At 39.2% G+C, this 17,049-nt stretch overlaps 1 protein-coding gene across 6 annotated transcripts in view; it reads right to left on the bottom strand.

The window, feature by feature from the left end:
• The window catches only part of FAT3 (FAT atypical cadherin 3), a 333,029-nt gene that overhangs the window by 65,113 nt on the left and 250,867 nt on the right, over window positions 1-17,049 (bottom strand). For 5 of the 6 annotated variants that reach the window (XR_014589261.1, XM_083854350.1, XM_083854348.1 and 2 more), the window contains exons 10-13: window positions 12,565-16,638; window positions 5,093-5,289; window positions 3,855-4,008; window positions 2,770-3,003 (exon numbers count right to left, since the gene is read on the bottom strand). Coding sequence is in view for 5 of the 6 variants with exons in the window: in XM_083854350.1 (XP_083710476.1) it covers window positions 2,770-3,003; window positions 3,855-4,008; window positions 5,093-5,289; window positions 12,565-16,638 (4,659 nt within the window). In the remaining variant the exon portion in view is untranslated. Of the gene's footprint in view, window positions 1-2,769; window positions 3,004-3,854; window positions 4,009-5,092; window positions 5,290-12,564; window positions 16,639-17,049 lie in introns of those variants that run through there. The other variant, XM_083854351.1, reaches the window with a different exon arrangement.

The raw sequence follows: 17,049 nt of genomic DNA on the forward strand, positions 1-17,049 counted from the left end.
TCCTGCCTTTGGTAGACTACACTATCAATCATCATGGAAACAGGCCTGAGCACGGAGGTCATTCACAAAGCACAGCATCTGCAAGTGAGACAGGATTTAACCATCACTTAAAGCACTGCTGAGCTTGGATGATGCTGTCATTCATTCCTGTACAGTGTGAGTGAGGCCACAACACTGTGCAAGCAGAAAACATAAGCAGCACTGGAAATCAACGTGTGCCTGCACCTCAGCTTTGGGCTCCATGTCTATTCTGAAGTTTATTGATTTTTTAACATCATGCTTGTCACAAAGTCCTGTGTAGGTTTCCTCAGAGTTGCTGCCCTAGTATGACCCTAATTCCTTTGAAAGAGGTTGATATTGCAGTTGTGTGATGGGTTTGCTCAGGTAATTACACCTCAGCATTCATTCCAGCTCTTCTTGTACCTTAATTTGAACAAAATGGAGTAATTTGGCACTTTGCTTTGGAGACAGTGGGAGGTGAAAAATTCACTGCTTTCTGTGAACTTCTCGAAAAAATGTAGAAACAGCATTTCATTTTCATTTCTTAGTTTGAACGTTTCCAAACCTGCTGGTGGTAAGTAGCAAATACCATTAAAAATTTTCAGTCGCAGCAGTATAGGATAAAGAATTGCTTTCAATTAAAACTACTAAAATATCCTAACAAATTTTACGTATAATACGTAATTACATATATTCTCTTTCCTTCAGGAGACCACGTAAGTTAAGATCCTCAGCTCTGTGTAGAGGTTATGGAAAATGAATTATTGTGCTACTAAACAGTTAAAACTGTTATCTTCTCTTGAATACTATGACGAAGGATCACAATTCTCCCTTAGCGTGTGCAGCTGGTACAGCTAGTTTCTAAGTATGTATCCAAATTATAAATACATTAAACAGCAATTTATGGTCCAGTCCTACAGTATCACAGGATATTATGAGATCAGGAACTTCAACAGATATCAAAGGCACAAGGCAGATATAACACTGTTTTTCTCTTAACCGGAAATTGTCTTAATTATCCAACAGTGCTGGAACACAGTATTCTCAGGATTCTGCTAAATTGTGTTTAGTTGTGGACCAAAAAGGGATTTCTCCCAAGCTTTTCCCTCAATGGCTTCAATATTCATGCTCCTGTCCTTAGAGTACATGGCCCTTCAAGCCCAAGCAGAGCAGGCAAATTCTAAGACTGAACACGAGATGTTTCCTGAATGTTAAAAATTTATTTGTATGATGCTTACTGCCTCCACTGATGTTTTCAGGATAACACTTCAAAAAGCCTTAGAGGAATATCACAGCCCATCAGGAATATCAATAATACATTTTTTGTCTCATGGGAACATTACACTACCTGAAATCATTCATTATCTAGCAATAGGGAATCAGCGATTTTAGTAGGGACTAATGGAACAGTAATTAGAACAAAATCCCATTCTAGGGACTTTTTAGTCATTTACTTATGATACACTGTATGGTTTGATTTTCAGGTCTAAACATTAAGGAAGTACATAGCCCCTTCTCATTCATCATATCAATCCCTCCCTTTAACTTCTCTAGTTTCAGAAGAAAGATACAGCAACTAGCTTATGGTTGTGGGGTTTTTTCATTGTTAACCATCTTATTATGTAAAGTTGGTGCTAGCAAAAACCTTTAGTGACAACTTTTTCTTCTAATTGTGTCCCCTCTCTCCTTGAATGTCATCCCACCTACAAGAAAAATGGTAATTAATACAACAGTGGAAAATAACAACATTGTCTCTTCAGACAGTTCAGTAGTTTACCACCAGTAATTGGCTCTTCATTCAGGACAGTATCATAATTTTAACTGTGAGTTTTCAACCATGGCATGTAATGCAGCTCTTCATAGATACATTAATGAATATTTGCTGCTTCTTTAGGAATCCCTGTATATCTAAACTATCAGCCTCGCAAATAACTGAGATTTCCAGCATGTACTCTACTCGTAAAAAAAGAAATTTTTTTTTCATTGAAGGAAAGATCTACCACTTACATGAAACTACTCAACTCAGGCCATAGGTTTTTCAAAACACCTCCAAAACACAGGAAGAAGAAAACCCCTAAGTTATTTATTTCAACTCAAGTAAATGACCTAAGAAGCTTTCTAATATTCAGTAGGTTTTACCACTGTATTATGAAAAAAACCTCCCCTTTAAATATTTATAATTAGGCCCACATTTCAAGGCTAAGGTCCTCATATAATCAACTATTACATTTTCAATGAATGTGCAGTTAAATAACCAGAACATTTATAATGTACATTCACAGTGTACAATAGTTTTATACTAAAGTAACCAGCTGGAACAAATGGGAGCTATTGCAGTATAAAACTCTAAAAAGCTGTGATTAATCAGGTATAGGTCCCTGTGGCATGTAACTTTATTATTTGCATAAATAGAGACATGGGTATTCAAAATCATGGCTCAAGAAAAGAGGTGAGACCACTGAAGGAAGAAAGTTGCAATTTAGCCCCAAAACGATCATTTCCCCCTAAACAGAGCTGTTGCTGATCAAGAGAAAACTACATCCTTCTGCGGCTGCTGCAATGCTTTTCTGTTTGTAACACCATTATGTCAAGACCAGACACAAGCATTTTGATGTAAAGAAAGAGAACAGAATGAAATGGGGAGGATAAGAAAAAAGGAGGAGAAAAATGAAGAAATTTAGCAATAGAAAAGTGAATCTGCACTGTACTTCCAACAACTCACAGAATTTTCATAAAAATTATTCATTTTTTGCCATGTAATCCACTTACCAACATCAGGATCAGTTGCTTGGACTCTTGTTAACAAAGCTTTAGTGGCTGTATTTTCATAGACACACGCAGTGTAGTGGTCAGATGAAAACACTGGTGGATTATCATTAACATCTTCTAAAATAAGATGGACTTCTGACTGGCAAAACCTGCCACCGCCATCAGTGGCTCGGGCAACCAAGTTGTATGCAGGGATTTTCTCTCGGTCGAGAGGAGCCAAAGATTTCAGCTCACCTGAAATTATTTAAAAGCAACAGCTATTGTTATTATTGTAGAAAGATCACCAATTCTAGACAGCGTAAATGTCTGAAAGCCATGTATTTCACAGAAATAGAAAAGAGAAAACAAAACCAACGTGGTTTATTCCAATTAAGAGATTTAAAACTCACATCAGTGTCACTTCTCCTTCCTCTTTACCCAAAAGTGAGGTCCCAATATGAGTGCAAGGATGACAAGACATTCACGGTGGCTTTAACAGCAGCCTACAGCTTTACCCATATGAACACCATCATGTTTTTCCAAGCCTTTCTGTCTCTCTCGAGATTTATGGACTTCTTAACACAGAAACACTTCTTTTTTTAGCAGTACCTGCTGTCATATGGCAAAAGGTAATTGTTTTAAATTAAAAGAGAGTAGAGTTAGACTAGATGTAAGGGAAGACATTTTTTATGATTAGGGTGGTGAAATGCTGGCACAGGTACCCCTAGAAAACTTAACTGGATGGGTCTCTGAGCAACATGATCTATTTGAAGATGACCCCGCATATGGCAAGGGTTTTGGCCTAGATGACCTTCAAAGTTCTCTTCCAGCCTAAAATATCCTGTGGTTCTATGATAAATCTCTTATCGAAATTGAAGTCTGCAGGGAATCAAAAGATATCCACTGTTCTGGTTATAACATCCAACCTGGCCAACAAAGATGTTCCTTCTCCTCCCTCCTGCCACCACCATTCAAATGGTCACCCACATCTGCCAGAACTGGAACAACTGGCTGATAGCCACATGTAACCTAACTCTAATTAAGGAAACCAGTACCCAGATGTAGAGGGGTAAAGGCTGTTCAGAAACACTTGGTTATCTTCTTACCATTTTCTGGATCTAAGAAAAATTTATTGTTCCCCGAACCATAAAGAGAATAGCGAATTTCACCGTTGGACCCGATGTCAGCATCTTTAGCGCTGATTTTGAGAATTACTTTGTTTGGTGGAATGTCTTCAGGAAACAATGCTGTGTATGAAACCTGGAGTCAAAAACAGACATATAAGCTATGCTGTAGCAGTATTTTACAGTCTTTGAACAACATTAAAAAAAAAATATTTGTAGTGCATCTTGCTATACAGGAAATAATTTTCCTTTACACAACACATTCCTAGCAATTTGAATCACTGTTAAGCTTTGAGGTGTCACAGAAACAATGCCAAATTATGACTGTGAATAGGGCTCATCTTAGGTGCTTAATGCAATACCATTTTGCATCTTCTGTTTATTCCATTGACACCCATGAAATGAAAATCTTGATGAGTGTGCCATCAGAAACAATTGTTTTTATCACCTCATCCAGCAGTTTTGAGGGAAATACAGATTGTGATTCCCCAGAGTGGTAGAGTGGTTCTTGCAATGACAGTAATCCATCAGTGAGTGATAATGTAACAATGGGAATTACATGAGTATATGCATGCACACATACACGTACACACGCACATATATATATATATGTATATATGTAAAATTTCTGTGAGTAGTACCATTAAGGAACTCTGGGTTTTATCGTGTCTTTTCTTTCACACAGACCTTTCTATTGCACTAACATCAGTTCCCTGGATTGCCTTTCCACAGAATACAAGACAGCTAACACTCTGAAAGCTGTGGTCAGGCCACACTGCATGCATTCCCGACAACAGGACAGCAAGCTACATTCTTCTGCCTTTTCCACTGGATGTCTGGTATCTGGAAAATTGAGGAAAGCTGAAGTTAAACTAGACTGATGACATTTCCACGTGGGTTATGAAGGAAGAGCACATTCTTTTTTGCAGGGGAGGAGTAGCTGCCCAATGCCACCTCAGAATGCATCATTTGTTGAAAAGCCAACTAAGGCCACTGTGTACAAGACTCCTTTGCAAGCATTATGAGATCGTTATCCTTCAACCCTGGCTTCACAGGAATGCTTTATCCTGCTTCTCTCTCAGATCACTGCAGACTCTTCAACTAAGACCATAAAGATGAAAAGCAACATTGCCTATGAATACTTTGAATACTTGCAAAACCTGTAAGGAAAGCATCATTCTCAACACAGCGGCTGATTGCCATGGGTGGTGTTAACTCACCTGCTCACAAACTGGATTATTATCATTAACATCAGTGACAGTCACTTCCACAGCAGCTTGGGTCACAAAGAGGCCATCTGTGGCGGTGATGTTCAGATAATATATGTCTTGCTCTTCCCGATCCAAAGGCCTTTTGACATAAACTTTCCACTCATTCTGAACCAGTCCCAGAGCGAACTTCCCTTTGGGATTGCCTCCTGCAGTAAGACAAGCAACGCACAATGAGCTGTGGTGTCCCCTCAGAGCTCCCACCTGGTTTAAACACAGAGATGCACTAAGATCACTAAGCAGCCATCATTTCTTTCACAGCTTTTGGTGCTTCCAAACTTGCAGACTCAGGAAATCTGTAATGAAATTACACCTTCCTGTGTTTATTGCCCCCCGAATGCCCTGTATGAAAGTGAAACCGATAACTTTTAGTGGAAAAAAAATCCATTTAGCAGAGCTGAAGATGATCTCTTGTTCAGTTCCCCGTAAGGGTAATCAAATTCAAACTGTGAACAATCAATAGTCCTCTCGGGCTGGTACAATTGTCTTTCCACTTAGTCTCAGGAGAGGATGTAATACACCGTAGCTCTTGTTACCAAGACAATTTCATTAGCTGTTGATTATGCAATCAAGGACTGGAAGTGGGTTCTATTAAGGAATCCTCTAATGAAAGCTTTATCATACAGCTGCACCATTCTTGTGCTTATTAAAATTCTAGTTTTTCAAAAAGTTTACATGACACAGGAAGACATATTACTATTAAATAGTCCTAACAAGAGGTCATTTGAGGAATGGTTGGAAGAGAAGCAGTACAAATAGATCAAATGTATCCAAGAGTGAAAGCTGATGAAAGGTGTGCAGGAAATAAAGCAGAAGAGTGTGAGTGTTTTACCATGCCATAACACTGACACTGAATCTGGCAATGTTGCTCTTCCACATCATTAAATTGCCTGGTGACAAAAAGAGGTTGGGAAAGGGCAAGTTTTGGTCCACATAATCCTCAGGAGGGGGGAGGGGTGGGGAGGGGAAGGGAAGGATGTCACATACAGAAGCTTGCAATAATTAAGGTGGGCATGGTCATTAATGTTTCCAACAGTTATTTAGTCTTTTCTCTGAAATGGTACAGTTTCCTGCCTGGTCCATGAAGAAATCACCTTTCTGTGAGTGATCCAAACCTCCTGTCAGACCAGACAGTAAAATCTTTTAAACCAGTGTTATGACTTTACCCTGCTAGTCAGCTCAGCCCCATGCAGCTGCTTGCTCGTTTCCTCCCCAGTGGGAATGGAAGGAGAATCTGAAGGGTAAAAGTAAGAAGACTCATGGGTTGAGACAAAGACAGTTTAATGGGTAAAGCAAAAGAAAAAAGAATTCATGGCAGGTGTTCAGCCATCTCCAGGAAAGCAGGGCTCCATCACCCTGACACTTATTTGGGAAGACAAATGTCATTAACTCTGAACACTTCCCCTTTCTCCTTCTTCCCTCTGCTTTTATATGCTGAGCATGCTGCCATATGGAGTGGAATATCCCTGTGGTCAGCTGGGATGAGCTATCCCAGCTGTGTCCCCTCCCAACTCCTTGTGCAGCCCCAGCCTCCTCGCTGGTGGGGTGTGAGAGGACCAGGAGAGGACCTGACTCTGCATAAGCCCTGCTCAGCAGTGACTAAAACATCCCTGTGACAGCATAAATCCAAACCTTACCTCCATAGCAGATTTTACCTAGAAAATGAATTCTACCCTAGCCAAAGCCAGTAAAACCAACTACCTAGTCTTCTGTTCCCAGCTTGGTCTGTAAAAATATATCTGCACATTTAATAATTCAGGATGGAGTACTATAGTCATAGCAAATTCATGTGCTACAGAAACTGAGTGAGGATATCTTAAAAAGCACCATGATGCTCCACTGGCTAAACTATAATTGCAGTTAACCCGCTACTAGATCTCTGCCCACCATATTAAGCTTTCTCCTATGGTCTTCATGCAGGAATTCAATCTGAGAACTACTGTCCATGTTTCTCGTGTTTAAATTTGGTATAAAACTATTAGAGGCATGCTTATTCCTTTTTTGTAAGACATTCAAGAATGTCAAACATGCTAGTGTACATTTGCTTACAAATTAATCAGGGTTCTGACATGTGTCATGGGAGCTGTACAAGCTGAATGGAAAGACCAAGTTCTTAAACCTTCCCCTCTAGTACTTCCACTGAATGATTTCATATGTAAGTATTAAAAAAAAAAAAAAAAAAAGAAATCCAAGGCTGAATTTATTTGTGTTGACTCTGTTGTCAGGCAATTAGTGTCTCTGATGTGGCTTCTGTTGTCACAATTCTGTCAATTCTCAGGGACCTTTTTGTCAAAATAACAACACAGAAGACATCTGAACTCGAAGTTGAGCTTAAAACCAATCAAAAAAGTCTAATGCCCATTCCATACCTTCTTTCTACATCAAAAAGCAGGAAAGAGGTCACTAGCTGTAAACTATGCCTTCTTCATTAGTCACAAGATAGACTGGTTTCTATTTAATATGAAAACTAAGTCACTAAGCAAATCTTTCTTGTTAAGAGTCACCATTTGTGCTGGCTATGACTGTGCCAAAGAAAGCAAGTTGCAATGAATAGGATTTCCAAAAAATTAGTCAAAAAGGCATTATAATTATAAAAGGCTTTTGAATCATACACAGCACTAAACTCATGTATCAAATACAGATATTTTATGTTGATAGAAAACCTTTTTGATCACAAAACCAAGAAGTTTTCCCAGTGATTTCTGTGACAGTCTGGAATAATCACCAGAGGACACATTGTTTGATCTGTTGTGTCTTATAAACACACATTTCTCCTAAAGAGGGTTACACAGAGTGTTGATGTGTACTGCTGGCCAGATCTGAATACAATCCAAGGAAATGAGAATCTATCCACTGACTTGAGTCTGAATGTGACTTCAAAGAAGGCAGACCCCTGCTGATTGACATTAAATTCCTTCTATTCAGTTCAACACCAGCACAAAAAAGCTTAACTCTCCTCTATAAAAGGCTGTAATCTTGTCATAGTGAGTTTAATGTTGTAAACCATTAATAAAAGTAGTCTTAAATATTCTTATTTTGCTTCATGATGGGCTTTCCTGCATATTAGTCCTTTTGTAAAAGGAAATGATTAACTGTCCTGACCAAGTTGGAAGCAATATACTCAAGGTATGGGCATCCCATTGCTAAGAAAAGACGAAAGGTAAAATCTAATTAAAATCAGCTGGTGGCTTTTATGGTTATCAGTAACGCTACCTTGGAGCAATTTTAAAATCACTGTTGCTTTGTTGCTAACGGAATGGCTTTTAAATCATACTTAGAAATTTGGGGAATATGTATAAAAAAATGGTCCTTGGGCTCTCTTTTCCTCCCCCTTACTCAACTAGAAAAGAATTAATCTGAATGACCAAGAAACCTGTGCAATAAGCAGGAATAGTGGTTTATCTGCATGTCTTTTTCATGAGGTTGGTTGGTTGGTTGTTTGGGTTTTTTTTTTTTTTTTGTTTTTGTTTTTTTACTTCTCAGGACTGGCTCTATACTTTGCTGATGGAAGGCAAAGGTGGACCATAAAGTGTAAGAGAAATAATGAAATATAAAACTAAAATGCCACCAAGAAAATATTCTTAAAAATAGAAAGGCAAAAAAATCCACACTGTGGCCCAGGAAACCATTTCCTAGTACTTATACATATGTCTTGATGCAGATCTCGTTCTGCAGTGATTAATTAACTTTTTCACTAATATATGCAAGCAGATTCAGTTTCCTAGGGGCATTCTAATTAATTAGTTTTTCACTCTGAATAATGTAGCTTTCCTAAACGGAAGCCTCCTGACTACATGTATTAATGGATTCTTTAAAATCTTTTGGCAGTTTTCTTATGTTCTACTTTGAATGTCACAACAGTGAAGTGCTAGCTACAAAAAACACTCCAGTAACTTTTTAGAAAGGCTTTGAGGCTAAAAAAATCAGCAGTATCTTTTATCTTTTGTTACTTGAAGTTTAAATAATGCTTTCCCTCCCTCCCTAGTCAGCAAATAGTACAAAGCCAAATCAAGCTCAAGTTTAAGTAAGAAAGAAAACAGCCAGATACAAATGAAATGCAGAGACACAGTGATCCAAAATAAACAAATCCTGACACACATCATTACTAAAGCACACACAGAGGCCATTATAGCAACTAAAAGGGAATGGAAAACTAGAAGCCAACAGTATCAGTTTTCATTGCAATGTCCCCATCAGGGAGGGAGAGCTGAATATTTACTAACTTATTTATTTAGCTTCTGTCTTATATTTATGCATTTATTTAGGTACTTTCAATTCCCAGTTAGAACTCTAGGCATTTGCATCACACAAAATCAACAGGTTTAACCTCCACTCTCAGTTTAAGAAGTTGCATGCTTACTGAGCTTCTGCAATGGTAAATCCGTTCCTTTTAGCTTTACTACCATAAAATTGCAGAAACTGTTCTTCATCTGGCAACACAAGGCCTTCCCAAAAACCGAATCATCCATTTCTCCAGAATTCCAGCATCTCAAATATATGGTAAGAAATAACAAAAGCCCCACCTTTGCTCATACTGAGCAATCAACCCAGCAAATAATCTACTGCGTACAATATCACTTCTTTCTTCCACTGTCCATCTTCCTTGTATTCAGTTGAACCAAGCTTCAAGACTATCGACTCCCTAGCTTTATGTGCCTGATGAAGCCTAATTAACACCACTGAGGAACACAAAACACTTTAGTGTACCAATGTCTCGGCAGCTGACATTTTTCTGGTAGTTTTTCATGGTTCACCACTCTTAAATCTCAGTAATATCTGGCTGGGTGTAGGTTGGCTAGACATCAGAAGAGCCCTGGTTTTAGGCAAACTGCCTCAAATGATATAGGCAATGATCTCAAATGAGCCTTCAAAGGAAAACTATTGTGCTTCCTAAGTGCATTTGTATCATCTGGACTTCCTATTGATTTTCTATTAAGATTTATGTATAGTACTTTTGCTTTGTGAACATCTCCAGCTGCTACTGAACTACAAATAACAAAGAATAAGTGCAAAATTATTTTCCCTCACCATCAAATGCAAATGAAAGTGGACTTGACAATGGCAACTACTTGCCAGTAATCATGGAAAACAATCATAAACTGAAGGAATCCAAGCATAATATTTATTTATCCACCTGAATGTATCTACCCCTTTTCAAGATTGAGCAGAAGACTGCAATAGGCATTTTTATTTCTCAAAAGAGCACAAAGGACTCTTCAGTGATTACATCTGCCCCAGAATGTTTCTTTCTTTTATCTTCTAAATAATGATTTCTTCTATCTATCTTCTGTGTGCTACTTTTCTCCAGATGCATTTTCACAAAGCTGTTTTTTGGTGTATCCACATGACAGTCTCATAATTTGTTTTCTTCTTTCTTTTTGTAAATGTACCATTTTTACTCAAGAGTTTACTGTATTCACAGAAGCTTCTTTGAAACAAAATGCCTCCAGAAAGCCACAGCTTTTGAATAATCATCTAGCTAATCTGATTCCATGAAATACTGAAAGCACACTTCCTGAGATCTACTTGAGGTAAAGTGTGAATAGACTATTTTGTGAGTGAAACTATATTTTAACATGTTTTGACATTTTAATCAAAAGAACCCAATTTCTCTTTGTGCATTTCCCAAGCTCAAATGATATATTCAAAAGAAGTGGAATTTCTGAGCCCATGTGCTTCAGTAATTGTACAGTAAGAAAGTTTTGGGCTTTGACATCTAATGTTTTCAGAACCTAACAGAGCACTGAAGTATTTGTCATATTTTGAACTGTGACAGAAACTAAGGTACGGAATAATTTATAATTTATGAGTCATATGTGACAGCTGTTATTCAAAAGTCCAGTTTTTGCTAAATTAACAGCACAGTTATGTGAAGAAAAAAACACTATGTTACTAAGGGCATAATTCATGATAAGAGATGACTGCTGGACTTTGCAACAGCCAATGATCACAGTGAACTAACATACCTTTGTTACAAACCTAAGGATTTTCATTTCCCATAGTATTTTCTACACTAGGATCTCCAAACTCCTTCAAATATCCCAAAATCTCTAGTATGAGGCATTACTGATTTAGTTTCACATGTGTGGGAACTGGGCCACCAGCAGCTAATGCACCTTTATCCAGAGGCTCTAAATTCTGACATTTAAACACAGGACTACTTTTGCTCTTACTTCTAATATCCTAGAGCACATTACACTATAAATGCATAGTCTTTGCAAACTTTCAAGGTGAATCCTAGATTTCAAGTTACAATTAAACAATGAATTTCTGGTTGCTTTGAAAATGATGCTACTTATGATGTATAACAGGCAGCCTGTGTCTAACTGGAGTGTCACACCTCTCTCTACACGCCATCCCACAGCCATTTTCATTTTGATAGCTAACAAAGGGGTAGGAGCTTACTCTCAAGAGAAAAATACACAAACTGTTTTCCCATCAGTTAAGTACTTTTTTGCCCACAGCCTGCTTCCTACATGCAGTCTTATACATGTTGGATCCCATTCAGTGAGAAAAATGTGAACTTTTCCAATAATTTGGTTATTACTAGGTAGTTAATATTAGCACTTGAACTGTTAAGGTTGGGGGGAGTGAAAAAGCTGTTCCCTGAAAAAACATATTGGATAATGCAAGATGGAAGGAGAAAAGTAACTGCACCACTCATCACTCATAACATACAGAAAAGCCAGGCTGAATCTAGGAGAACAGAATGATAATAAATATTACACAATAGGAAAGAGCAACGTTACTATGCTTTGAAAAATGTATTAGCAATGTAATCAAAATTTCCTTATGCTGTATATAACAATGCATGGCAGCTAACCAGTGCTTCTAAGTACATTACTATTTCCCTGGCCAGAAATCTGTACTGGTAAGAAATGGCATCCCCTCAATCTATAATGTAAAATGCATTTGTGCACCCCCCACTCCCCATTCCAAATATAGGTATTTCAAAATGGCTGTGGCATCTACTTTCCTGTCTCAAAAAGAAAAATAAAAAAAAAAAAAAAATAATAATAATAAAAAAAAAAAAAAAAAAAAAAAAAAGCTTGGAAGTATAAGAATTTTCTCTATAATAAGAAAACTTTCATTTTCTCATGTTTGAAATATTAAGAAATTATGGTTTTCAAGCTGACATATCAATTATGATGGATTAATGGCTACACTACATTGCACTGCAGCAAATCAGGAAGCATTCATCTTGGAAAACTGAGAGAGTAACACAGACATAAAGACACACTCTCCCTCTTTTCAGCTTTGCTGCGAATTCTGTCAAAAAAAAAAAAAAAGAAAAAGGAATGTAATTGACTCATTCACAGTGATAATTTAGCTGAAGCCCTGCTAAACATCCACCTAAAACTGGACAGATGCACAGTTCTTCAGTAAACTGGTTATGGGAAGAAAGCATGCAAGTTGTTTCTCACCTGTAATATGGTAGCTAACCTGCCGATTGACATCAGATGTGTCATCATCCCAGGTGCTAAGAACAGCCACAACTTCCCCTGGAGGGTCACTCTCCTTCACTGACCCTCTGTACACTTCGTGCTCAAAGACGGGTGCGTTATCGTTTATATCTGTCACAGTAACTGAGACCAAGGTGGTTGAGGACAAGGACAAAGCTTCCCCCAGATCTGAGGCCACCACTGCAAAGGTGAAAGTAGAATCCTTTTCATGGTCCAGATCTTTCAGTGTACTGATCCAGCCACTGTTGCTATCAATGGTGAACGCTTCCATGATCTTCTGCAGCTCTGATTCCACCGCAAGCGTGTACGTGACCTGCCCATTTGCACTTGAGTCTGCATCAACTGCTTTGACTTGCATAAGTTTTGTTCCTATAGGCATTCCTTCCATTATTACGGCATCATAGCTAGCTGTTTCAAACACAGGCTTGTTGTCATTTACATCCAACACCTTCACCTCCACATCCACAGTCAGCACAATGTCTACTTTGTCTAACTGAATTGTGGCCGCAACTTTGAAGTGAAAGGCGGGATTTATTTCATGATCAAGTCTCTTATCCAGTTTTATGAGCCCTGTGTCTTTCTCTATGATGAAAACCCCATCTTTGTTGTTTTCAGGTAGCTCGCCATTAACTGTGCTATACAAAGCACCCTGATTGGGCAAAACATGCAGAATGTCAATAGTACTGCCTATGAGAGTGTCTTCTGCCACGGTGAAAGAATACTGGGGTTGAGAAAAGGAAGGCAAAATGGTTTCTGGTGGTAAAACATGGATGTAGACAGGAATGAGGGAATGCTTTACAGGAATGCCACCATCAACTGCTTTGACAAAGAATGACAGAACAGTGTTTTTCAGGTGGTTAAAGCTACCCTTGGTGACCATCCATCCATTATCTGGATCTATTTCAAGTAGATCAGCTACTGAAACAGAGGCTTCACTATACAGAGAATAGGTAATTCTGGAATTGGCTCCATCATCTGGATCTACTGCTTGCACTTGGGTCACCAAGTAACCTTTCCCAACATCTGCTTTGACACTTGCTCTGTATTCAACCATCATAAACTTGGGAGCATTGTCATTCTCATCCACGACTATCACTCTCACAGTGCAAAATGTAGTCCTGCCACCTCCATCGAGGGCTCTCAAGAATATATTGATATCACTTTCCAGTGGGTTCTCACGGTCCAACTTCTCAGTTGTCAGAATCTGCCCATTTGCATCAATCAAAAATCGGTCCTTGGCAAAATCATTTATTATGGAGTAGATGATCTGGCCATAAACACCTGAATCCCCATCTGTTGCCTTCACATGGATTACCTTTGTCCCAGGAGCCGCGTTTTCTCTAACCTCTGCAACATAAATGCTCTGTGAAAACACGGGGCTGTAGAGGTTGGCCCCAAGGATCTGTATGTGCACCTGAGCCGTGCTGGTGAACAGCCCGTCTGACACAGAGACGTTCAGGCTGTACATGGGCTCCATCCTCTGCTTGCGATGGTTGGAAAGGGTGATAACACCGCTCTTGCTGTCCATAAGGAAACTGGTCCGATCATTTCCTGATAGGATGCTGTACTCCAGTCTGTCAAAATCAGAGCTGTCGGCATCAGAAGCTTGGACACAAGTCACAAAATGACCCCGAGGTGCCAGTTCGCTCACATATGATTCATATATTAATTGGTTAAAAACTGGAGGATTGTCATTCATATCTGTTATTGAGATACTAACGAGAACCTCACTGCTCAGAGGTGGGAACCCATTATCAGTTGCTCTGACTTTCAAGCTGCACTGCTGTATGAGTTCATGATCCAGCATCCGGGCTGTCAAAATTAGGCCACTGCTGCTGTCTATATGGAAATAGTCAGTGCTGTTAAAGGTGTCCTGGACTATCTGATACTGTACAATCTTGTTATTGTCAGAGTCAGCATCAGTAGCAACAACCTGCAGTACAGGAGTCCCAATCAAAGAAGCTTCAGATAGAGTAGCATTATAAGCAGACTGGTCAAAAACTGGAGGATTATCATTAACATCATTAACAATCAAGTCCACAGTTACCTCAGCACGAGCACCAGTGAGAGCATCGCTGGCTCGCACCATCAGCTTGAAAAGAGAATTTATTTCATAGTCCAGTGGGCTGATGACACTCAGAACTCCAGTATTAAAGTCAATATTAAACTGGTTGTAGGGATCTCCATCAACAATGATATAAATGATACCCTGGCCTTCTGGACTGGTTGCATTTATGCTTAAAATTGGCATGTGCATTTCTACATCTTCATTCACAGAAGCTGTATAGAAGGGCTTGTCAAACACAGGCATTGCTTTGTTAACAATAGTAATGGGAAGCTCTACTGATGCAGACAACGATGGGTTACCACCATCTTTGGCAAGAATGACAACCAAGTACTCTATATTAGACAAATCAGAATTGAAGGCTTCTTTTAAAGTGACGCTACCAGATCCTCTATCAATTTCAAAATGTCCATAGTCTTCCTTCAGCAGGTATGACACCTCACCATTGTCACCCTTGTCCTTATCAATAGCTGTCACTCGATATATCAGGGTACCAGGCTCAGCATCGACCTGCACAGCAGCGTAGTAGGGCAGCCCTACAAACACTGGGGCATTGTCATTTATGTCCTCAATGTAAACTCTCACCACTACTCGAGCTACACGGAGGTGATCTAGCTCACGGCTTGCTTCCACCACCAACTCATAGAGCTCCTGCTCCTCTCGGTCAAAGGGAATGCCAGTGGTCTGAATGACTCCTGAGGTGGATTTGATTTTAAATTTGTTTCCCGGGTTTAATATGCTGTATTTCAAAGGCTCGTTGAGGCGGTTGCCAACAGCATTCACCACAGCGATCTTTGTGATATTGGTGCTGTTTTCTGAGATGGAAGTGGAATAAAAATTTTGTGTGAAATGGAGTCCACTATCCATAGCTTCTTTTACCATTATTGTCACCATAGCAGTGCTATAAAATTTCCCATCAGATACTCTTACTATTAGCATATAATGGTCTTTGGAGAGACTATTGTTTTTAATGGTGAGTATCCCTGTGTTTGAGTCAATTAAAAAATGGTCCATATTGCCTTCAATTATACTAAATGTTAGTTCTGGAGGGATCTCTGAATCTGGGTCTGAAGCTTTGACTTTGAGAACCTCAACACCAATATATGTGGGCAGGAGCAAGACTGTCTCAAATACAGCCTGGCTGAAGACTGGTGGGTTGTCATTGACATCAGTTACCTCAATGGTCACTTCAACTGGGCTCTCTGCTGTAAGCTGGGGATTCCCACTGTCTCTAACATGAACATGGAAATGGAAGTGCGCTATTGTTTCATGATCTAAATTTGCAATTGTTCTGATTGCACCTGTGCTGGAATCCACCGTGAAATACTTTTTTGCAGTTGATTCAACAATCTGGTAGACAAGCAGAGCATTCTGGTTGCTGTCAGCATCAGTAGCACGTATCACAAGGGGACTGTTATTTGCACTCCGGACCACGCTGTTCACAGGAGCAGCTTCGCTTATGCTGCCTGAGTACTGAGAGAAGAGGAAAACTGGTGGGTTATCATTTTCATCAACAATCTGAATGTTCACAGTGGCATTGGATGCCATGCCTGCCATATTTGTTGCCTGTATGATGAGCTGATAGGAGGAAGCACGTTCATAATCAAGGGCCTTTTGACTGGTGATCACTCCAGAATATGGGTTTATGGTGAAGACTCCATCAACATTGCCATCTTTAACCTCATAAACTAATGTAGACTGACTGATTGCAGAGAGAGAAATGACAGAAGTACCAATATCCACATTTTCATTAACCTCTGCTTGGTACTCTTTTAGAGTGAACTTAGGGTGGGAGTTATCTGCCATCGTCACAGATATCCGCACAATTGCTGTTGCAGACAGTGCTGGAGAACCTTGATCAGTCACTCTGACTGACAAAACAAACTGTCCCATTGTGGTTAAGTCTGGCTCCTTGAGTAATGTAATGATGCCTAAAACTGGTTCAATCTTGAATGTGTTTCCCGTGTTTCCTAGAACAAAAATATTGGAATGAGATTAGAAATGAAATATGACTCACTTGATGATAACTTAAACCAGGAGCAACAAGCTGCATTTTTAAAGGCCGTTACTTAAAAAAAAAAAAAAAAAAAAAAAAAAATCGCCAACATAAAAGGCCCTTCCAGCCTTTCTTTCTGCTAATTAGAGAGCTCAGTAGATAGTATAGGTATTCAAAGCATCAGAAACTCAGGTGTTGCCACCTTTATCTTGATTCTCAGTATCCGCATCTGAATGAGAAGTGCATGTACATTACTCCTACTGAAGTAAGGATAAGCATCCCTAAATTACAGAAATTAGTCAAATACATGTACACCTAAGGCAAAGAAATGAGATCAGAGGCTAACAAGCCAATTACATGACTAATGGATAACAACTCAGGCTCC

This window comes from Zosterops lateralis (assembly GCF_965231275.1).
Source record: "Zosterops lateralis genome assembly, chromosome: 2".
NCBI classification, from domain to species: Eukaryota; Metazoa; Chordata; class Aves; order Passeriformes; family Zosteropidae; genus Zosterops; species Zosterops lateralis.